Raw genomic sequence first — 22,592 nt, 5'->3', positions numbered from 1 at the left:
GGTTTTGTGTAGCTAGCTGCAGCGATCTTATTAGTCCCCTCAGAGCAACAGAAAAACCAGGGCATTTTCACTTTCGCACTGGGCTGCTGGGTTAGTCAGTCAGCACGTACATGTGCTACCTGGGGCTGCGTGCCCAGCCACCTGGCCACACAGAGGCAGGCACAGGAGAGCCAAGGGGGTGGCAGGGGCTTAGGGCAACATGGGAGGCACTGCAGTCATCGTGCTGGATGGAGAACGTGGACCTGTGGGAAACCAGCCTTTGCCAGCGTGGCTGCTGGGCAGACCTGCTCGGTTTTGTGTTGCTCCGAGGACTGTGTTAACGGGCGAGCCTACAACGTGAGGCTGAAAAGCCTTGTTAGCTCCCAGACGGCAGCCACCTTCAAACCACTCATCCGACTCCTGGGGTGCGCCGGTCTGCCTTGGGATCTGTCACTAGAGGACAGCTTCAAGCAGCAAGAAGGTTGAATCCGATGGCCCACTCAGTAGGTAGGAGTGGCATGCGTAGCTAGAGGCTGCCAAGCTTTCTGTTTCAAGCCGAGTGAGGAGGAGATGCACACTGTGCTCTCCCGCAGAGATGACACAGGCTCTCCTCCCTACGGGCTGTGGTGGCTCTGAGGACAAAATGGCTCCAGAGCTCTGCACATGCTGACACCCTTTCAAAATACAAAGATGCAGTGTGTTCACATCAAAAGGCATCTCCATTTCATAGACAGGTACAACTGAAATGAGTAAGGCAGGGCCAGTTGTGCTGGTGTTTTATGTCCTGTGGACGCTGTCTGCAAGGACGGGCAGAGTCCAGCTCTCCCTGATGCTGGCCACCTCATAGCCCTGAGAGTGCAGCCATTTTCAGTTGCTAATGGTAAGGCCATATTTCAACTAGATTTAGAAATAAACTTTATATCTTTACCAGTTTAGCCAGCTACTTGTTCAAGAGTGACTGTAACTTACAACTTTAAACTTCAATTTATGCCATACTGCACACTGGGCATAGTTATATAGTATCCCTTTTGAAGTCAGGCCAAGTTAGATACCAGATACACTTTCTAGGCCTCTTGTAGAGATCAACAGCTGCTGACTGGGATGACCTAGGAACCATCGGACAAACTGAAAAAAAACCCCACCAAAAACCACCTTGCAAAGAGGAAAAGCAAGAAGAGATACAAAAGGAAACCCCAAACGTCAATGCCAACAACATAAACTCCAGACCTCAGAGGCTGCCTGGCTGCAAGGCAGAGGAAGGCGCGTGCTTCGGCGCCGCTGCCAGCAGGTGGACTCCGAAAGCCCTCATAGGAGGTGAGCTTCCTGTGGGGCCGGCAGACGAGCCAAGCCGGTGGAGGCACCTCTTCTCCTCCTCACCCCGTGGCCTCCTGCTCCCCAGCACCGCCCGGGCAAGCAAGATGAAGTGGAGGAGGATCGTGATCTTTGCCATCTCGCAGGCACAGCTCCCAGTCACAGGTAAGGCAGGCTTTTATTTTACGAGGAGCTATTTTAAAGCTCTTTTGAGGAAAGAGCATGATGTTTCTGTAGTGGATTCACCACCGTTTTGGTAGCAGGAGGGTATCATCTGCATGAGGACCTCAGCCATGCCTATCCTCCTAATCATGACTGGAATCATGGCTGCCTGTGAACGAGGCGACAGGACTCATCGTGTTGAACTGAGCTCCAATAAAGAGGGCTGGGAGGAGGAGGAGGTGGTGGTGGTGGTGAGGACAGCCATTGCTGTTGGTGCAGCCTCCTCTTCTCCTGCCAGAGTAACTGCCACAGCTGAACAACAACTTGTAATTAAATAAGGCTCTCAGCCCTCACCTGGGCAGCTTTCCTTGCGATTTAAAAGGGGAGGTGTGATACAATAATGAAAATGTAGTCACTTGCAGTAATCTGCACAAGAGAGGCTCTTAATTTAGTTAGGTAAAATTAGAGCCGTGTTGCTCATAACGGCATGTTGGGTGGTTGGTTTGCAGTAAACGGCATAGCCGGCAGGCTGGAAATAGAGGGGCGTAGGTGATGAGAAAAAGGGTAGGGTCCTTCCTTTCATGCCTCTGCCTTCATGTATGTCTCTGCTAGACACAGCATAAAATGAAGTCATTTTTATCTTTGTGTGTTTACTTGTGGTGGTGCATACGCTGGCCCCGCTTGGGCAGAAAGTGTAGCAGCTTTGGTATGCACAAATCTTCAAAAGTCACGTTAATTTTGGGAGAGAGGAATGTACTTTGTAGTAGCTTAGTAGATCAAAAGAGCAATAAAATTTACATCCAGAGAAGGCCTCAGCCAAGGCCTGAATTTGGAGAAGTCAGCCAATACTAGTAGGCCACATTTGAGCATGTATTAAAGCAAAATCCATTGGAAGAGTTTCCCCCACAACGTATGCCCTAACTGTACTTAACAAACACACCATCCTTACGCTGAAGAGCTTTGGCGACTGCCACAGACTTTTTATTTGAAAGTTTTCTGGACATTAGAGAAGGGTTTCGCAGCCACTTGCTAACGCTGTGGAACCAATTCTAGTAATCTGTGGAGGTTATGTTTCAGGAGAATTTTAAGCAGAGTCATATGCTCTGTGGTAGGCATGCCTTCAGTTCACCCTCTATTCAACCTCTGGGGCCTCTGTCGCTTTCTAATACCTAAGTATGGTACTGTACTTAAGTATGGTACTTCTGGTACTTATATTTTCTACATTGCTCTGTATCTATAGATGTGTATAGCGCTATAAAGGTATGGAAATTACTTTAGGTCAAAATGCGTCCGCAAAAAATCTTTTTGCGTTTTCTCCTTTTAATCTGTCACAAGCTATCAGTAGTTCAGGCTCCTGTTTGTACATTTTTAGCAGAAAACTTTTATTGAAAAATATGTAATACAGTTTGCAGATGGGTAAAGCTAGCCCTGTAGGGGTCTCTGGTGCAAAGCTCATAGGGGTATTCACACTCACAAAGAATACATGGGATCAAATTTTGAACAGGCTACTGTTGCCATTGATTTGGAGATGGTTGCCTGTGGATTTGAGGGGAAGTATTTTTTATTGGATACCTGTAATAGTTTGAAGAATAGTAGTATTTAGCCTAAGAGTATAGGTAGAATAGAAGAAATGTAGCACAAAACTTGTGGAATTGTTGCTACACTATTGATGCAAAATACACAGTAACAAAAATGTAAGATCACCATGAATTTAGTTCAAAGATGAGACCAAACAGATGGGTTTTTCAGCTCAGAGCTATGAACAGAAGAAAAGATCTGCTGCTGCCTGGAGTGTTTTCAAGCCTTCTTAGAGTGAAGTGAACTTTTATTTTTTCATAAAACAAGCTCAGAGTGGACAGAGATTCAGTAAGCTGCATACCACCTTACAGTGAGTTCATTCCACTTCACTATAATGTGTTTTGTGCTCATTCTTCAAATGGTCAATTGAAAGATGCTACCAAGATTGGGACTGATGAACTTGCAAAGCCTTTCCTTTTGATCTTTTGAGTACTGAAGTAAATATGTCAGGCATGAGAAAAAATTGTTTTAAAATAAGTAATTCTAGAGATGGGCCACAAATTCTGATGCAGATTTTGAATTATTGACACCATATCACAAATTTCAGAATGCTCAAATTTGGCCTTCAAGCAATTACAGAGGGAAGCCATATCATATACACATTTAGTTTTCTGTGTTTCCCCCTTCAAAGGTACAAAAGTGTACATCCGGAAGTTTAGCTGAGGTCCTCCTATAACCCCTCTGTTAAAAAGTGTGTAAAAATAAATAATTTGAATTTCTGAGCAGATGACTTCATTAATCATGTTGTTTGTTGAGACATAAGAAGAATATTAATAGACTTTACCCAAATGTCACAATTAAAATGGCAAAAGTCTTCATACAGTTTACAGAGCTTTTAGTCTGAAGTATGACAGGCTTCAATAGCAATAAAACAATACTGTGGACAATATTGGAGAATTGCTCCCTTTTTTTTTTTTTTTTAAGGCTGATGAGATGACACTTTGATTTGTACAAATACACAACACACACATGTATATAAATATATGTGCAAGACTTCAAGGACAGCCCTTCCCTGTTTTTCACTTCTTTACAAAATCACTTTTCTCAGAATTGTTTGCTGAACAGAATTGGACAGTGTCCTGTTTTTTGCTAATTCTGCGGAAACTAAAACATGTCAGCCTTTGGCAGATATTACTTGCTCACCTTATTTTCACAATATTTTGCTGCTCTGCATAACTGTGTCTTCTGCCCATTGGGTGCCATGATGCCAGGAGCCTTTTTTTAATCGGTTCATGGACAGGAAGATAAAATGGACAGGTAATGGGTCTTAGGGTTCATTTGTTCCTTCCTTCTCATCAGATGACAGCACATCTGCAAACTGCAAGATATGTAAACTAAAAGTTGTTTACAAGCCTATCTGAGAAATCCAAACAAGTAAATACAGACTATTTTGGCTACCATCCCCATGTCCTTATGTGCTGTCTTAAGTTCTCCTAGCTGAATTCTTGTTGCACCTAGGGAAAAAAAAATTAAAGGCTTAATTTTACATGTTTTATTTCCTTTTTCTCCTGCCTGTTCACAATGATTCATTAATAATTCATGGAAAAAACTACGAACTGGCACATTAGCGAATGGAACAAAATGTAGGCAAATGTAGCCTTTCTTTGTAAAGGGACATTTGTTGAGCTCTTGCAGTGCTATATTCAGTTCTCTAATGCTTGTTATAGAGTAAGTGCTTTCTATCTGAACCCTTCCAAGCAAAATTCCTAATAAGTGAAGTAACAAGTTAATGATCGCATTCCTTTTGGTTTTTCATGTATGCTAGATGAGAAGTATATACAAAATAGAGAAAGCTATCTGAAAATATATTTGTATTTCTCCTGTGTAAGTGTGTCCTTCTTAAGACTATGTGGATAAAAAGCCAAAGTGGGGGAAAAATAGGAGGTTCACTAGCAGCTTAAGGGGGACAAGAACTTGATTTATGAATCAAAGCTGATGTGAGGAAAGCTTTTGACAGCCATTTTCTGTTATTCACACAAACTGAATTGTGACTAGCACGATGAGTAAACCCATAAACCAAATTCCCTTTAAAAAAAGAAAGAAAAAATACTTACTTGCACAATTGCAGATAACCATCAAATCCCCCTCCCCTCCTTCAATTCATCATATATTTGAATGTCTATATTGTCTGTAGAACTGTAAGATGCATCAGCTATTCTGGCAAGAAAATAGAGTATGTTTTTAGAGTGGCATGAATGGAAGATACAACTTCTTAAAAAAAATTTAACATACTTATCCTGTTAAAGGTATCTACTTTGTCCATGTGCATGTGCACTCATAAGCATATTGTTGATTTTCGCTGTTCTAGTGATACGACTTCGATCAACAGCTAAATTAAAGTTTCACTGCTGTTTCTTTTTAGCATTAAGAAAACAATTTATGCTATTCCAGAGTCTGTGAGAAGCTGAAATTTTGCAGTTTTTTCTGATTTGCTCTGTTGTATAATGTAGTATTTTGAGACTGGGTTTGAATATTGTTTTCTTAATCAAATTCAGTTCTGCTCCTTCAAAAAATACATAGAATTTTTAGCTTTTAAAATGTGACAGTCCAAATCAGATTTTTTTCAGAAAAGCAATGACGGCATTTAACTCCACTTTGCCTATGCAACTGATTTATAACTTGATATATAACAGATAAAAAGTGCAGGCAAATTAAAAGCTTAGTTTGCAGTTCTTCAGTGTACTCACTCAAATGCACAGATCTCAGGAGACAGTGGAAATGCATGTATTTAGCCACATACAATGGATATATCCATCTTTGTGAAACTTAGACTTACCGATGTGTAGTTCTTTCAGTCCTTTGACAATTTAGCTGTTAAAAATAGAAGTGAAAACAGCTAGCTCCTAAGCCTTAGAGATCACAAGCACTGGTGTCTATGCAAGCTCTGTTTAAGGGACAGAAGCCATCTCAATTTTTGAACCATATAGATACGAAATATTTGAATCTCTACAAGTTTGCTAGGAATAAACCATCAACCTTTGGAAGCCCTTTATGTATTTTGTTCTCAATACTTTGTTATATGTCTGTCAAGTCTTATGAGAAGACCAGCAAGTTTGGAGTGTTCCATCTTCATGTACTTTTGGTATGTGAGAATACGTTAAACATTGTGCTTCTGGCAAGCAGGTTGCAAAGCCCAATGAAATGCTCATACTATTTGGCCTATTTCTTTCATGGGACGTAGTTGTAGTGAAAACATCATCTATATCCTGACTCTTTCTGAGTAGCAGAACATTTTTTAATTTGTTATGTTTTTGAGTGAAGGAGAAGCCATAATGATAACACAACTCTTTGAAAGCTCAGATAATACAGAGCTGAGATATACATACCAAATTATAATTTGATGGAAGCTGACAAGGGAAGAAGTTTGGAAAATTTTCAACAAATGATAGCATAAACTGTAGTAGGACACACTGAGTAGGTCTAGAGGGTGGCTAGTCGTCAACACTTGTGGGGTTTTTAAGAAATCTCACCATATATAATTTACTTAAAATTCAGGCTGTTTTCTTAGGTGAAAATCTTAACTTTCACCATAAATAAACTTTTCTAGTTTCCTAGTCAAGTTTTCTAGCTTGTAAAGGAAACCTTGAAAATGCAAGCCTGCATGGCTCCAGAAACGGAAAAAGAGCAAACCAGCTATATAACCTGTTACTTATAATTTTTTTTTTTTTTTAAGGTAATTGCTGTTTTTGAGGGGTGATAGGCCAGCCTGCCTCAGGATGCTGCAATGCTCGCAGTTGGCAAGCACTGAAAGTAGTTTCCTGGTCAAAAAGAAAAGCACATCAAACATATGGAACCGGAGAACACTTACAGAAGCTTTCCTAAGAGCCCCAAAACTTGAACTGTAAAAATGAATTAACAAATTTTATTATTTACAAAAAAAAAAAAGTCAGAGTAATGGACTGAAACACTTTTCTAATGGGCTAAGATGCGGTATTGAGGAAATTAATGAGGGAAAACTAATTTGGGTGGTGTTTTATTTCAAGTAAGTGTACATTGGCCATAGAATAAAGGAAAGCGCTATGTGACTAAAAAACCTTTTTTCTGGTTGTTCATCCAAATTTTATAATCAGTTTGTTCGAGCGAGGAGCACGGGTGTTTTGCATTCATTTCACTTAGAATGTTGCTGTCATCGGCATGACAGCCAAACCTGAAATAAACAGAGCCAAATATTTACAAAAATGCTTCCCAAATATTTAATACATAGGTATGTATTGTAAATTCATTCCAATTCCCCATGGTGTATATCTTCTCACAAATCAAACTGAGGCTTGGGAGGGGCAAAACAGAAAAAATGTCCATTTGGTAACTATTAGATGGGTGAGAGCAAACCCTCGTACTTGCACAGATCCTGCAAGTGGATTGGGGTTCTTTGTGCAGGCATCTGTATACAGGAGCAGGGCCCAAACTAATCGGATACTTTATTTGCAAAACATTTATTTTGAATTAGTTAATATAGAAATTCAGTTCAAACTAAAAATTAACGTTATTAATGATAATTTATTATTTATCAGATCAATTTGAAGCAAGAGTTTGGTATAGTCAGACAATGTCACTTTTAAAATACTCTTGGCAAACATCATTTCAGTGAAAGAGATCAACATCCTAACATTAGATACTGCATGTTCCTAGTTATCAAATGTTTGTTTTGTCATTCAGAAATAGCTGAATTGTTTGAATGAAAGTATACATAAATTGGATTCTTGGGCTGAGACCTTACATCTCACAATTAATACAGCAGAATTTTAAACCTTTGCAAAGAAAAATTTTGACTTGTATCATATTATACATTATAGTTGTATAATTACTATAGTATTAGATAATTTTTTCGGTTGCATATCAGCAAGCTTCAGTCAGAGAACCCAACATCAAATCTTTGGTAGGAGAAGTCATTTCTGTGTCTATCTGCTATGTGTTGTTGCTATTTACATTGTTTCCCATCCAGCCATTTAAAACCAATTCCAAGAAAGAAGTCTGACCGGAATTATGTGGAGTCATCTCCCTCTCTTTCTCTGTCTCTGTTTCTCTCTCCATGATGTGAATTTGCACAGTATCATCAGTTTGGGCTTTTACATAAGTGAGGTAATTTCAGCAGCACTTTGTACAAACACACAGGTGCATTTCTGAAGATTGCAAAACGTAGAATAAAGTCTTGCAAGTTTTGTTAAGAATCATATTCTGAAGGAAGGAAGACAGGATACAGAGAGCAAGAAATATTATATAATTGGTATCTTGTAAAAAAAGTCTACCTGAACTAAAGACAGTTTCTAAGAAGCAGGCAAACAATTCTGTGAATTACTCCAAGTATAGTTGCTCTGTTCATAAAATGTCTTGTAGCAAATTAGTTTCTTTTGATAATTTTTTAAAGAATGTTATTTCAATTCTACAGATTTCTTCCTAACAACTTGCTGCTAATTTTCAGGATTCATTTGCTATTTTATGGTTTATTACCTAAAGATATGATACCTGACTGAGTTAGTGTACATAGGTGAACTCATTCTTAAAGTCTTAGTCATTATAGACTAGAACCTGTAAAGGGAATTTGTAATGAAAGATTTTCAGGAGAGGTGTATGGGAGTGGTGCTGTATGAAGTAACGTAAGTATGCATTTTTCTGTTTGATTTTTTTATTATAACTTTTTCTTTTCATATTTCTCAGGAAATGCAAAAATTCTTGCTATTAATATTGGTTCAGTACTTAATAGTCTGTTGGAATTTAAAGAGTTACAAATGCAACACAACCAAAGTAACCCATGTGATAATTAACTGACTTTGGAGGCTTAGACTAGCGATAGATTTGACCTCATGCTTGTTTGTTACCTGCAATTTTTTCTCCTCATTTACCTGTAACATGCTCTTCATTAGTAATGGACTTCTGGTTCTTTCAGTCTCTCTCTGGACATGTAAATTCTCTGCATAAGTTTTGCTGGGAGGTTACTCTGATGAATAAAGTATAAGAATTAAATCTTCGCAGGTCGTAAACTTAAAGAGAATTGGTGAAAGTAAATGACATCATAAACTCACCATTTTCAACAATTGTCCTCTGATTTCCCTTTTCCTGAGAAGGAAAGGGAGTAATACCCCATCACAAGTTGCCTAATTTTTAACTTCTTGAAACCATTGATCTTTTAAATGTAAAACTGAGCATTCGCGTATTATGAGCGTGACTATACTCAGTAGACCAGAGAAGATAAGCACAGTTAACCCATCTGGACTTCAAGCAGAAGGTCAAACACCATTCCAGTTACTTTTAAAAATATGCATCTAATATATGCCATAAAGGCTTTCTGGAATTTAGCTTCTCGGAATAAGCATCTAAAATGGAAAGAAAAAAAAAATCTCTAAATCTTTTTCAGTAAAATTAGTTTTAATTATGCTTTCAGTAGGACCCAGTCTGACTTCTGTTTGAGTAGGGAGGTGATGGGAGCTTTGCCTACACATGCACACATGCTGTATATGAGCAGAATTATGCAGTGAATGCTAGCACCCATAGCACAGTGCCGTAACCTGGTCCATGTGGGTCAAGGCACAGATGGGGGGCCATGGACTGCCGGCAAGCCGTAAAATGCACTCGCTTGAAAGCTCAAACCACTGCATGGAGTGATTGCTTTTCCATCCCCAGTTTTGGCAGATGGCCTCTACTTTCTGCATCAAGCTCAATACAGTTTGCTGAGAATATGGATTTCTTTTTCCCTTGCAAATTAGGAATAATTTTTTTGAAAACAGCACAACATTGTCCATCTTCTTTATACAGAAAGCTTGTGAGAGAACTCGGAGTAATTTGTTTTAAGGCAACTGCTTCCCAGATGATTAGCAATGCTGTCTTAGATGTGATCTAAAGTTCTGACAAAGACTGCTTGTAACTTCAACATTATGGTCCATCTCCAAAAGTTTGACAATAACTACAGATCTTCAAGTGTTTTGCTTTTTTGGAAGAGTTTCGCCTAAAATATAATGAAATATGAAAAATTATGTATACTGGGCTCATTATTTTACTTTTTTCCTGAGGATGCATTTTGATCACATCTCCAAGTGTTTCTCCTTGACTCAAATGTTAAAAAACCAGAGGTCTCTCACAAAATTACTTCTGTCTAGAAGAAGCAGCTTTAATTTACCTTGTTTTGAATTCTTTCTTAAATTTCAGATGTCTCTAGTATTAATGTGAACTAGGCAGAACTGGAATTTTCCCTCTCCTGTCTATTCATGCAGCTAAATTAATCTCTTTTCTTCTAATAACTCAGATGGTTTTTTTACTACTTGCCTCAAAACCCAGCAGCGCTATAATGCATTTGTTGCTGCTGTTAGCTATGTCTCTTCTGACGGAAAAGCAGCAGCAGATTTTCAGGCTTGAGACAGTTTTTTTCTTTTTTTTATAACTCCCTTAAAGAAGTTACAGATATGAACCTTCAGCCCTATCTTATTGTAACATCTTTTCCAAAGTGTTTTTATCTGATTTTATCTCTCTCAGCTGCAAAGAAGTAGCTAACAGGTTTGCCCCTTTCTCTCTTGCTCTTCTTTTTACATCTTGGGCCAAATGCCTATTTGTTAGACATGATGGCTTTAGTAGAATGAATATCAGGTTTAAAATAGAGCTTAAAGGGAATCAACTTTCTGCAAAACTTTGCAAGATTTTAATTTTTTTTTTTCCCCTTGTTTTCCACTGGGGTAAACCAAACCCCTCCAAAGTATTTTTGTGAGACACCAAACAAAGTCTGTGAGCAATTAGTGTTCTGCGTTTGGGAAGAGGAAAACCCAGATTCAAGTCCTTATTCTGTCTGGCTCTGAGCAGGAGCTTGAATGGGACTCCCACATGTTAAGCCATTGAGAGACACTCGCTGGTTTTGATGAGAAATTCTAATGGGAGTCTAGAAACATTCCCTAACTAATGTGTCATCAGAATTTGTACTGGGAAGTGTTTCTGATGAACTGGATAAACCTATGCAAAAAACAAAAAAAATCTGAAATTCAGTTGTAGTATTTTATAGAGTCAGTTTAATCCTTTGCAGTCAAGTAATGGAGTACATGTATCTAAGAGTTTCTCCATCCACCCTTGCAAAAATTGTTGTGCTCACTTCACTAGCGACTGTATTTCAGCACGACCAGAATCCCTAAGCAGACTCCTGTGTGTGAGACTGCCTGCAAAATGGGGCATAGAGGTGGTGCTGTTCTCTTCCGCATGGGTATATAAGAATAACATCAGTATGAGTACTGACAATATATGCTTATATATTGATGATTCTGCCACTTCTGAAACCACATGTAATTATACAGGACTGGAAGATTCAGAAGAAGGTCCTAGGCTACTAAATCTTAAGGGTATGCAGGGGTCTGAGGGAGTCAGCAACATGAAATACGATCAGAAGAGGCAATCTGAGAAAGCCCAGCACATGCACTGACCTTTCTTGAAGACAAGGATTATCTGGAGCCAGAAAGGAGGGCTTCAGGTATTTAAAAAGATTTGGCAAGTAGCTTCACCTCTAAATGTGCTGTCTACATGCTGTAACTGTAATGTGGGGACGGTGTTTAATTTCTGTCAAACTTTCTCCTTCTAATTAGGTCATGTCAGTGTTTTAGTAAATGCCACTTATTTAAACATACCTAAACTAGCTTTAAATTAGCTATCTTGTTTAGGCAGCTCCCCAGTGGTGTTAGCAGGAGTTTTACTTCAGAAAAACTGCTTGGGCATTTACCAAACTGCTCAGCCAGATTTTTGCAGCTCACACGAAGATCTATGCTGAAGGAAATATGCTGTTATCAGCTAGTTGAAAACCAATTTAGTGATGTTTTTGTGAGCTGCTACCGCCACCATAATGACTGCAGCGTATACAAACCTTTTGGAAAGGAGAAAGTGTCTCATTCTCTGCCTTTGGGTTCAGTGGGGTCTTCATCTCTTTTGAAGCTTCAGGGTCGTACTATAATAAAAACATCGTAGTGTTCAGCTTCACCCATAGTTAGAAGGTTTCCTTATGTCCAAGGAAAAGAGTGCCTCTAAGTAGCTATACTATCGAGCTTTTATTTGTCAATTTGCATGTATAAATGATTTTACAAAGTGGTTTTAATGAAGTCTGCAGTTAAATAATGTTTAATTCCTAAAGCAGTTTTGGTTTGAGGTTTTTATTTTCAGTGTTTTTCTGTTTAACTCCTAATTATATTTTTTCGTTGTAGTTCTGAATATTTTTAAAGTATCTTCTGGTGCTTTTTAATCTATCTGATTAGGAAGATTGCTATTAAGATACTAAGAAAAATCAACATGAATGGAATGTAAAATTTTTAAATTGGGAAGTTTGAACTTTGGGATCTTGTCTGAAGGATTTGTAGATAATTCTGACACTTCCCATCATCCTCACTGCTCTACAAAGTCTTTCTCCCCTTAGTGAAATGGTGCTATTTTTTAGATAAAGCAAGAAAATGGAAAAATGGGGTCGCAGGTTTTGTACTTTTAATTGTGGCTGATTTACTGTGTAACCTTTAGAAAGCCACTGGAATGTGTGTAGGCTCTCCAATAAACCAGTGTCCAAGCTTAATCAAGATGGGCCACTCTGTTAGCTGTGTTTGTTAACTTTAAATCGCTTATCCAGTTGTTGATATACAAATAACACTTAGAAATTGTTAACATACATGGTCCTGAAAACTATATGCTATTTTAGTATTTGATTAATCAACAAAGAGGTTTATTTGCCTGTTGCATTATGGTGTTTTGAAAACTGAGATCTACCAAGTGTCCTTTAGATCCTGCAGTGTAATGTATTTTATATATAGGAAATTAAAATAGTGACTGTGTCTAATTTGCTGCTACATGCACAGTGACCCTTACCGCTTGCAGGACAGCCTTTGCTTGCATTGGGAAAACGGCCAAGCTTTTTCCTTCCCTCTCTTTAAAAAACCTTTATGACTCTAGATTCAATTGAACTGATGAGAGAAACAAAATAGTAAAAGCTCAGTTATGGACACGCTGTTAGTCTTCCTGAAGTGGAGAGAGAGAGGAAGAAATAATGTCCTGTACAGACTGTGTGGTATTTCACACTTACAAAGCATCTTGAGCTCTTCAGAAAATGTGCTCTAGAGATGAAAAACATTTATTGCGCTCCATGCAACACATGCATGCTGTCACTGTTCATGCCAGTACAGCTCTTAACGTGATGGCGTTTAAGCTGGTTGGTGTCTGAGTGTTATTGTTTAGAGACAGCAGTATTGGGATCGCAAATATATTTGAACAATTATTCTAGCCACCTTTTACTCCCACAAGAACACCTATGCTAGGACCTGATGATTGTAATGTCTAAATATCTCATTTAGACTAATTAAAACATACATTATTTTTAATGAAAATAGTTCTTGCTATTTCAGTAGATGTTGAAGTTCAGCTCTCAGCTGTCTGTCTTCCTGTAACTGCATGCTGCTTATCTCATAGGTAGCTCCTGGCTACTGAGGACTTGCCCTATGCATTAACTATTAACCAGGCATCAAGGCAAGGACTTCCTTTGGGGATTGACTGCAGTTTATTTGCTTAGTGTATATGTAGCCTCTTTTGCCTCAGGCACCGAATAGAGCACCTTGGTCTTGAACTCCGTGGTCTTTGGCTTCTGAGAAGCAAAGTCGCCTAAGGGGAGCTATACTTCAGCAGAGCTTTTGTTCTGGGTGTTTTGGCTTATACAAGGTAATATCTGTAATATGGCTTGGAAAATGCTCAGTGCATGGCACTTATCTATTATCTGTGTTGTATGTGAGAACCAGAGGGGTGTAAGCTTGCCTGAAAGCTACTTTAGATTTTTTTTCCAAAGCCTTTCAGTCTTGGGGTCTCAAGCTGAGAAGAGATGAGGGAAAGTGTGAAATATTTGGCAACAGAGCCCTAAAGTCAAGTGGCACTTTGAATGGAGTTCACATATAACTCATCAAAACATTGCCTCTTCAACATCGGTATGTAGTGTGTAAAAGAACACCCACTTGCGTATTCGTGCAGAGGATTTGAGACAGGTGATGATTGCTGTCTCAAATACACTGGGAGAGGAGAAGATGAAATGAAAATAAGACTGCACATTATAAAAAATAGCTATAAACTCATTGCTGAATTACTTCAAGGGGATCAGAAGAAGGATTCACACCATCCAAATGGTTTTGGCATAGGTTATTCTTGGAGCAAAGGGGGTAGAAACTGAATTCTTACTTGGGAGCAGTTTGCTGAGTTTATTGAATGGACTTTTTCAGATGGCTGGCTGTAGGAGCAAAAGACAGTTTGCCAAGGAGACCTTCCTCAGTCCTTTGTTCTTATTTACATATTTGAGAGGTACACAAGAACACCCAATGTTTAATCAAGCATATTACAGACATATTTATGCTACATAAGTTAACGGCTAGATACAAACACAGATGCTATTGACGTTGCACAAGTGTATGTGCAGAGAGCAGGACAAAAATGCATGGATGGGTTTGTAAGCATGTATTGCAAGCAGATCTGTGCAAACCCATTAAGTTCCTGTGTGCTGTTTGGTATATTAGCATGAAAATGTGTTTTGCTTCTATTATTGAAGCCATTTTAAAATGTAGATTTAATAAGGATCAAACATGATCTTTAGCAAGTGTTTGTTTACCGCGCTATGCATACGTATTAGAATTACAAAATCTATCGATAATCTTTCATCTTTTATCAGATAAACAGCATTTTTCTGTGAGTAAGTGAAGTTCTACTATTACATACATGCAGCCCAAGGTCGGGGGAATAATGTTTTCTCAGCAGGTGCCAGGAATAATGGAATATTTCTTTAAGCCTGACATTAATATTTCAAAGACAGTGAGTGTTATTTCTGCTGGGACCTCCTCTGTTTCTGTCCTACTTCCTTTCCCTCGCTGAGTGCTACCCGGATTTTGTCTTTTATAAGCGAGGTGTGGGTATATCTTTCTAGTTATTTACTTTCCCACCAGTGACACATCTGAGATTTATTATTATTTCTGTAATAGTAAAGACTGCTATTAAATGGTTTGAAAATCCAAACAGAAATCAGGAAATCCAGAAATGTGAATTCATAAATACCTTTTTAAGTTTCATTATATTTGTCTTTCTTTGACCATACTATGTGTATATCCCTGGATGTTCTCCTACACACACATATGTAACGTCTTGCATGTGTCAAGTGCAAGTCAGTCATTCCCAGGTATCCTTCCGACCTAACATGCTGAACTTATAAGCCAGTCTCTACTTGAAGTCACTTTTTGAATGAGGAACGCAAACTTCTCTCCTCTGATGATCCATGTATGCATTAAAGGTTCATCTGTCCTGATTCAACTTCCCAGTATGAAATTACAATTTCAATATTTATTCTGTCAGCTAGTTTATAAGTGCCTTATTCACCCGTTCTTAGGAGAAAGTCTTGTAAACCCTATTTGTGTTCTTATTTTTCATTCATCTTATTTATTCACTTGCTATTTTTAATACAAATCTGAGATCACGGTAACTGACCAATTACCTTATCTAATTCACGTAAGAGGTATAGTCTCAATAAGAACTGCTACAGTTAAACCAAATACTTTAAGGTATATGTGTATTAGAATGATATACAGGTCTTAACTGAACCACAGGAGTTTTTGCTTGGGTAACACAAATATTAATGAAATGTGAAATACTGTTTGATAACATCCAGTTTGCCCTGATCTGTGAAGCATAATGTTAACAGAATTGTTGAAAAATAAGATCAGATGCAGTACAATTTTCTAATATAAAAAAAGGCTTTGTGTGTGTGCCTGTCACCTTTTAGAATTACATTATTGGAAGTTAAGGGCTAGCAAACTTCTTGGCTTTAAAATATTGAATTTGCTGAATAACAAGAGCCTGCTAAGAGTAACACCTTTGACATTATTTTAGAGAAATGTGTAATTTCCTTGCTGTAAGAAAGCTTCGAGAGAGAACAAAATTCTCTCTGTATGGTCAGATTTGCTTTATTATCCCTGAAGGACAGATTGGGAAATGAAAATACAAAGAATCAAAACAGCTTTCCTCAAACCTCATAGCAGAAGAATTTAGAATAGAACTAAATGATTGTTACTGAGGATAAAATAATGATTTGACCTGCTTACTGGGTTTTCTGATTCAGATGATGTTCATATAATCTAGTGAAATACATTCAATAAATTGTGTATTTTAGATGAGACGAATACGTGAAAGTGGTTATGTAAGCAATTAATTTCTTCCTCTAAATCTGCACCTGTCCCTTCCTATGATCTTTCTGTCTCCAGTTGTTCTTTTGTTTGGTATGGAAGTATTTTATTTTTTTTTCTTATGGTTGGCTTCATGTGTCCCACTCTGTAGAACCTAATGCTATATTTCAGTAGCAATTTATTTTTAGCAGTGAAAATACTAAAGGAAAAATAACTGGTTAAAACTATTGCTGCTTCAGGAGAATGTAAAACTGAGTGGAGAAAGGAATAGTACAGGTCCTTTTAATGGAATTGTGAGACACAAGATTTTTTTCCCTGTGTATTCCTTTCACATACAGGCTCCCTGAACTGTCAGTGGTGTGAGAACAGCAATGATAGTTGCAACTAAATTTAAAGAAAGGGCTTTTCAGCAGCCTTCTTGCTTGGATTCATCAAACAATAATAGACATGAATATGTTTAATTTCTGCATTTTTGTTGTTTATGACCTTTGTTAGCCAGCTTACAAGTATGAACATAATGCAGCTCTGTGACATGCAGGCTTTACATCAACCCCCAGTTTTCTGAATCATAACAAGTCTGAAGTCTCTAGCATAGCAATAACTGCCTCTGCAGTTACTATTAAATACAAACAACTTGTCTATTGAATTCAAAATGAAAAAAAGAACATAATGTTTTATTTTGATACTACTTCAATAAATTGTTCAATTTTATGACAGAAGGTATCTAGACAGTTGATCACGACCATGGCACTTCTGTCAGCTCCAGAAAGGTGTTGATGGGTTGGCTCCTTAGAGGAGAAGGAAATCAAGACGGGAAACCATTAAACCAACACCATACATCTACTTGGCTGTACGTATAAGACTGAGACATACTGGGCTACAAGGAGGGAGACAAGTCTAATTCATTCTGCTGTCTGATAAGGGAAGAGTAGGGTGATGCTCTGCCATAAGGAAACATACCTTCAATACATCTTTTTTTGATCGGAGAGGCCTGTTCACATTGCTTACCCCAAGGGGTAGGTCATTGCCACGATCATGTTCCTTCTCCTCCAAGTGGACCACTGCTGGTGGGTGGATTGTGTGGGGTCATGGAAGGACAGAGGGCTCAGGGCCATGTTGTTCAATGTGTGAGATGTCGCCTTCATACCCAGCATCATGTATCAGAAACTGTGTGAGTGTTGCACCCGGTGTATGAAATGAGTCTGGGTTGGCTACACCAGATTTTTGGCTATTATTAGCACCTCAAAAAATATCAATGTTGCAATATGAATGGGAAATCTCCTAAAAACCTCACGGTAGACGGACTCTTTTGTGAAAGCAGACAGAAAGAAGCCACTGTGCAAAATCAGTCAAGCTATGCTGCAAAATCAGCTTTTTGATAGTTGTCATTACAGTGTGGCTAACACATTTTGGTCTTGCAGTGTAGACAGGACTGTGAATTGTGTCTTCACCTTGTCCCTGAATTATGTGATAGCCTTTGGTTTTGGTTGGGCTGTAACATGATTTGGGAATGTGGCTTGACACTATCTACACTGCAGAATAAACTGTGTTCCTAGCAGGGTTGAGTAATTATCATCTCATGAGTACCTTCTCCTCCCCCAGCATAGACTATTTTTAATCTTTTAATGAATCAGCACTTGCTACTAATCACATTACTTTCATTAATCTAATGATTTCTTAGAAATCTGAAGAAGTGCTTCATAAGCATTAATAGGTCCTCACACTGCTCTTCTGAAGTAGTATGTTCCTGTAATTTCTATTCTAATGGGGTAAATCAAGGCACAGAATGGTAAATTGCCTTTCAGAAAGTCTCTGGCAAAGCCAGCAATAGAACTGCCAATTGCTTTAGCCATTAGCTATAGTACGTTTCCCTGTCTGAATTCATGATGCGCTAATAGAATGGAAGACTGGACTAGAGTCGGCATGAAACTATTTATGCAAAAGTATATTTCAAGGACCCTTGATTATGAGTTTTCAGCCAAAGCAAGGAGAAGTTGTTTCATGTTGCTATTTGTGAACGAAAACAGTGATATAAATAGAAACCCATGTTAAGATAAGAAAACCATCTCTACACAAGCTGTTGCAGCAAGAATGCAAAGGACTGGAAGGTAAAAGCAGTGCTGAAGCATGTAGTAGATGAGTTGTAAGATACTCTACATATCTATACAACCACCAAATTAAAAAAAAAATTAAAATCATCAGCCAAAGCAAAATCTGATTGACAGAAAATAAGTGCCATGTCCAGCATGCAAAGGCCCAGACATAGCAGTATGACACAGAACATGGTTAAAATCCATTCAGTGCTTCGTAACAGGATGCTGCAGATCCTAAAAGGTTACTATACAGAAGAGTCCAAAAGGACAAGTGCAAAGAAACATGGAGATAAGGAGTGAATGAGATTCATCAGTTAGTATTTAGGTTAAGATAGAAAGGGCATTGGCAAAGAAAAGTCTTAGCTGATATCAGATACAAGATTTGAGACTGGTTGTTAAAAAGATAGTATCTTTCTATGATACTACCCTTGTTACTGGGAATGCTAAAGATGTGCTGGAAACCACAAAAGTAAGGCAGCAGGATTTCTCTTAAGCAACCATCTGTTGGATGGAAACAGCAAAGTTGTTTTTTCCTTGAAAGAGCTGGACATCAACAGCTGACATTAGAAGGGGGTCAAGATGAAAATAACCACCAAAAAACCTTCCATGAATGTGTTCTTCTGTAGCAAAATGACAGATTGTTGTGTTATGGCCAGAAGGGAAATCTCTTTGCTTTGAGTCTGTTTTTCTCTTGAAATGGCAATACTGCAACTGCTGTATTAAATTAAAGGCTTCAGTGGAAGGAAAGTGTATCAAACCACCTTCTTGATTTATTTCTTATTTCTGGCAATATTTTAATAGAGAAGTACATTTTCTTTTTGTTTCAAGCAAAATACATATGAAGAGCAGTAATAAGCTCTTGAGTTCCCAGGGGATTGCTATGAGACTGGATAGAGTGTCTGCGTCACCCCAGATGTCCTAGGATTAGTGCTGGGTAGGAAACCCTCAGCAAGGCTGCTACTGGTCTTCGCAAAGCAGCAGGATGATGAACATTTGACTACCTCAAAATGCTGGCATCTGTAACTGAAAAGGTATGTAAATTTAAAACAGCAGGGGTTTTCCAAGGTGTTGAAAAGGAGTGGGGAGAGTGGGAGGCAGAGGAGCCACTATAAATTTTCTCCAGGCACAGAGACTGAATATGTTTTGAATTCTTCCCCTTTAGACTTACCAGGCTACGTTAATGGCAAGAACCAGAGAGGCTTTCAGGAAGGCTCTGTGTGGGTGTAGAAAATGAAAACACAGTAAGGCCACAGTCGTCAAATTCATACAACGAATAAGTTCAATAATGTCACGGGGTCTGAAGTTGTGATATTAATTTCCTTCTTATACAGGAAAACTGCAGTGCTTCTCACACTGCTGGGTGTCATATGATGCTGTCACATACCTTTCCCATTTGCGGTGTTTTTGGATCCAAGACTGTCACTGATCCGCCACATGAACTTCAAACAGCCACTGCCTCTTTCTGTGCCTGTGCCCCTTACCAGCCTTTGTTACTTGTTTGCTCGGATTCTGATTGTGTAGCACCTCATACAGTCCAGAAATTAATGCAGTAATTGAAGCTAAGATTAAACAGAAACACAAGGCTTTGCAGGACTGAAGTACATACAGTCTTTTGGGGACAACTGCTGCATTTAAGCAGGTACACCGGTAACACCACGAACAGTATCATCCAAAACTGCGATGATTGAGGGGTGGGGCCCCCACGACTATTTAATGATTTACGATAGCAGTTGAGTCTTGCTGTTACTGTTTTATGGGCACTGAACACTCATCAATGAGCAAAACACAACCCTATAGTAAAGCAGGTTGCTACTGGGAGTTTCATGTGACGGTAAACTGAATAGCTGACTATCTCTGTCAAAAGTCTCTAGGTAATTTAAAGCGAGAGCTATATATGTCCATCTCCAGAGACAGTGGTGTTTTCTTGCAAGAGCATCTTAGAAACTTATGTCTCTTCCACTGCTGACTTGTTTAGCACCAGAGAGGCGTTTCAGCACTGAGGCTGACCCCTTTTGTTTTCAATGTCTTTTGTGCACAGCCTCCGAAATACACAAGTTTCAGGCTGCTTTCCCCTCAACTCAGCAGAAAATGTTAGCACTGCTGATCTCTGTGACAGAGCAATGGGTGACAAACTGCCTTGTCATTTCAATCAAAGCCACCCACACTTGTCATTAGATTTATCCAGGGTTAAACCGTTCATTACGCACCAGCCCGGGCTGCCCGGGGTAGCTGTTTTTCTTAATCTCTTGTCATAACTGTTGTAGGTTGGAGGCGGGAATGAAAGCACCTGCTGGCTGAAGTGACAGCTTTATTCGAGGAGCTGGGGACCCAGCTGAAAGAAAAAACAAATGGGGACATGAATTACTGGGTATGCAGTTCAGAAGGATAATGCATTTTGTAGAATTAAGTTTGTTTAAAAGAAATTTTATAGCAGTTCTCATCTCCTCCTACTTCCTGTATACCCTACTTTTTGCACATGTTTTTCTATGTTCCTCTTGTTTTCTTCTCCCACATGAAACTGCTTTCTAGGGTTTTTTTTGTTACGAGACTTTGCTATTTTAATTGGAATATATTCAACAAAACTCGTTACCAATTCTTGTGCTAGTTTTTGTTTAAAAATGCAAATATGTAAGAAAAGATGATGTAGACCCAGCAGGTATAATCCATTTCACATTGTAGCAGCACAACTCCAAATGCATTGTATTATTAATTTTGTCTTGTTATGTCTCAGTGTGTTAACTGTCTCTGGATTGTAAACTTATTTTTCTTCATCTTGTCTCTGTAGTGTTAGGGTAATACAGTTCAGTGCCTTATCTCTTGGAAGTGGGAATCTTGTTTTCAGTCTGCTACTGACTTGCTTTGCCTCCCACTTACCCTACAGCTAAGTGGAAATAAAGGGGTTTTTTATTTATTTTTTATTAAGTACCATGCTATTTGCAGTAAAAAGCCTAGCTATACTCCTGGGAGACAGCTACTCCCTGAGTAGGTAAGGGAGAACAGAATAATTAGATTTTTTTTTTTACCCCCCCAGCTGCTGGAAATAAAATGGCTGTGTTTGAGTTATTTTGAATAAATACTCTACATTAGACTTTTTGATCTGATAAAATTTACTACAGGTGCATTAGACTTTTGATTGAATTTTCATAGTATGTTCAGGCGCTAGGTATAGTGCACATGTATTTTTTATAACTTAAACCACCTAAATTCTGGCAATACTGCCAGCTATTTGTTGCTAGTGGATAACTTTTGATGACTCAAACATCCTAAGCAATTTCAGTGACCCAAGCTTTAAAACAATATAACCTGTTACAGAGTGTTTTCTTATTTCCTCCTAGTTTGGCCAAACCCGTATAGATAAAAGAAGCATTTAAGGTAATAAATATATATAATTATATATTATAGTATCTTTATATATTATACATCTATTTTATATTATCTTTAATATATATATTATTGACATATAAAATATCCTAATATGCTGCATGCTAAAAATAAGTGTGTTCTAATATTGTTGAAACTTTCCAAGAGAATACAGCATGCATCTCAAAGTTGTGCTCTGGGGCAAGTCTCTATGATTATGGTCATTAAAATAAGGGCTTCCTTTCATAAGGAAAAGCAACATTAGTCATCTGACATGCATCTTTCCCTCAGCTCTGTGAACAACAGGACTTCTATCAACAAAGTTTCTCTCTGCATGTAGAAATATAGCAAGTAGACTGGAATCGTTTTTAGGAACTTCCTAAAATTTTTCTGTCAGGTACCGGGTGTATTCAGATGCTAGTACGGCGTGGCAGACGTAGGCAGAGAGGTTTTAGAGCTGTTTATTTCAGATGAGCTGTCACGCACCTGTGCGTAACTCAGCATGGTTACATTTCTGGCAAGCCGGACGTGCCTCCTCCCCATGCAGCATGCAAACGCTTTGGGGCCTCCAGGGAAAGGACAAACCGAGGCTGTGGAATACTGCTGCTGTGCAGGTGTCCTGCAAGAAAACAGGTCCAGGGTACCCGCAGAGGGACTAAGGAGAGCTGAGTGCCAAAAGAAATCGTTACATCCCCTCTCTTTGAACAGGAGAGAGCTTGTGAGGACTGTTAGGGAAGAAGTGAAGGAGAACAGAGTCACTCCAAAGGATTTATAGTATGGTTGTCAAGAAAAGGGAAGCAGAAGCCACCCCACGTGAGGGGAGGTGGGATAGTTCTGAGATACAGTGGGTGTCATCAGACACCCATTAAATTGTTTATAAGGTACCGAGAGGTGAATCTTTTGGCCTGATACCGTGAGGGCCTTGGACCTTGTCCTGGTTTCGGCTGGGACAGAGTTAATTTTC

The 22,592-nt window shown here is 38.7% G+C and overlaps 1 protein-coding gene across 1 annotated transcript in view; it reads left to right on the top strand.

Annotated features, from left to right (window-relative positions):
- The first annotated feature begins 199 nt into the window (after positions 1 to 199).
- The window catches only part of CD247 (CD247 molecule), a 60,468-nt gene continuing 38,075 nt past the window's right edge, over positions 200 to 22,592 (top strand). The window contains exons 1-2 of the mRNA XM_050893041.1: positions 200 to 336; positions 1,205 to 1,455. Of these exons, the coding sequence (XP_050748998.1) occupies positions 200 to 336; positions 1,205 to 1,455 (388 nt within the window). The remainder of the gene's footprint in view (positions 337 to 1,204; positions 1,456 to 22,592) is intronic.

The sequence above is a fragment of the Gymnogyps californianus genome, chromosome 1 (assembly GCF_018139145.2).
Source record: "Gymnogyps californianus isolate 813 chromosome 1, ASM1813914v2, whole genome shotgun sequence".
Taxonomy (NCBI): Eukaryota; Metazoa; Chordata; class Aves; order Accipitriformes; family Cathartidae; genus Gymnogyps; species Gymnogyps californianus.
This window is presented reverse-complemented; position numbering and strand designations above follow the sequence as displayed.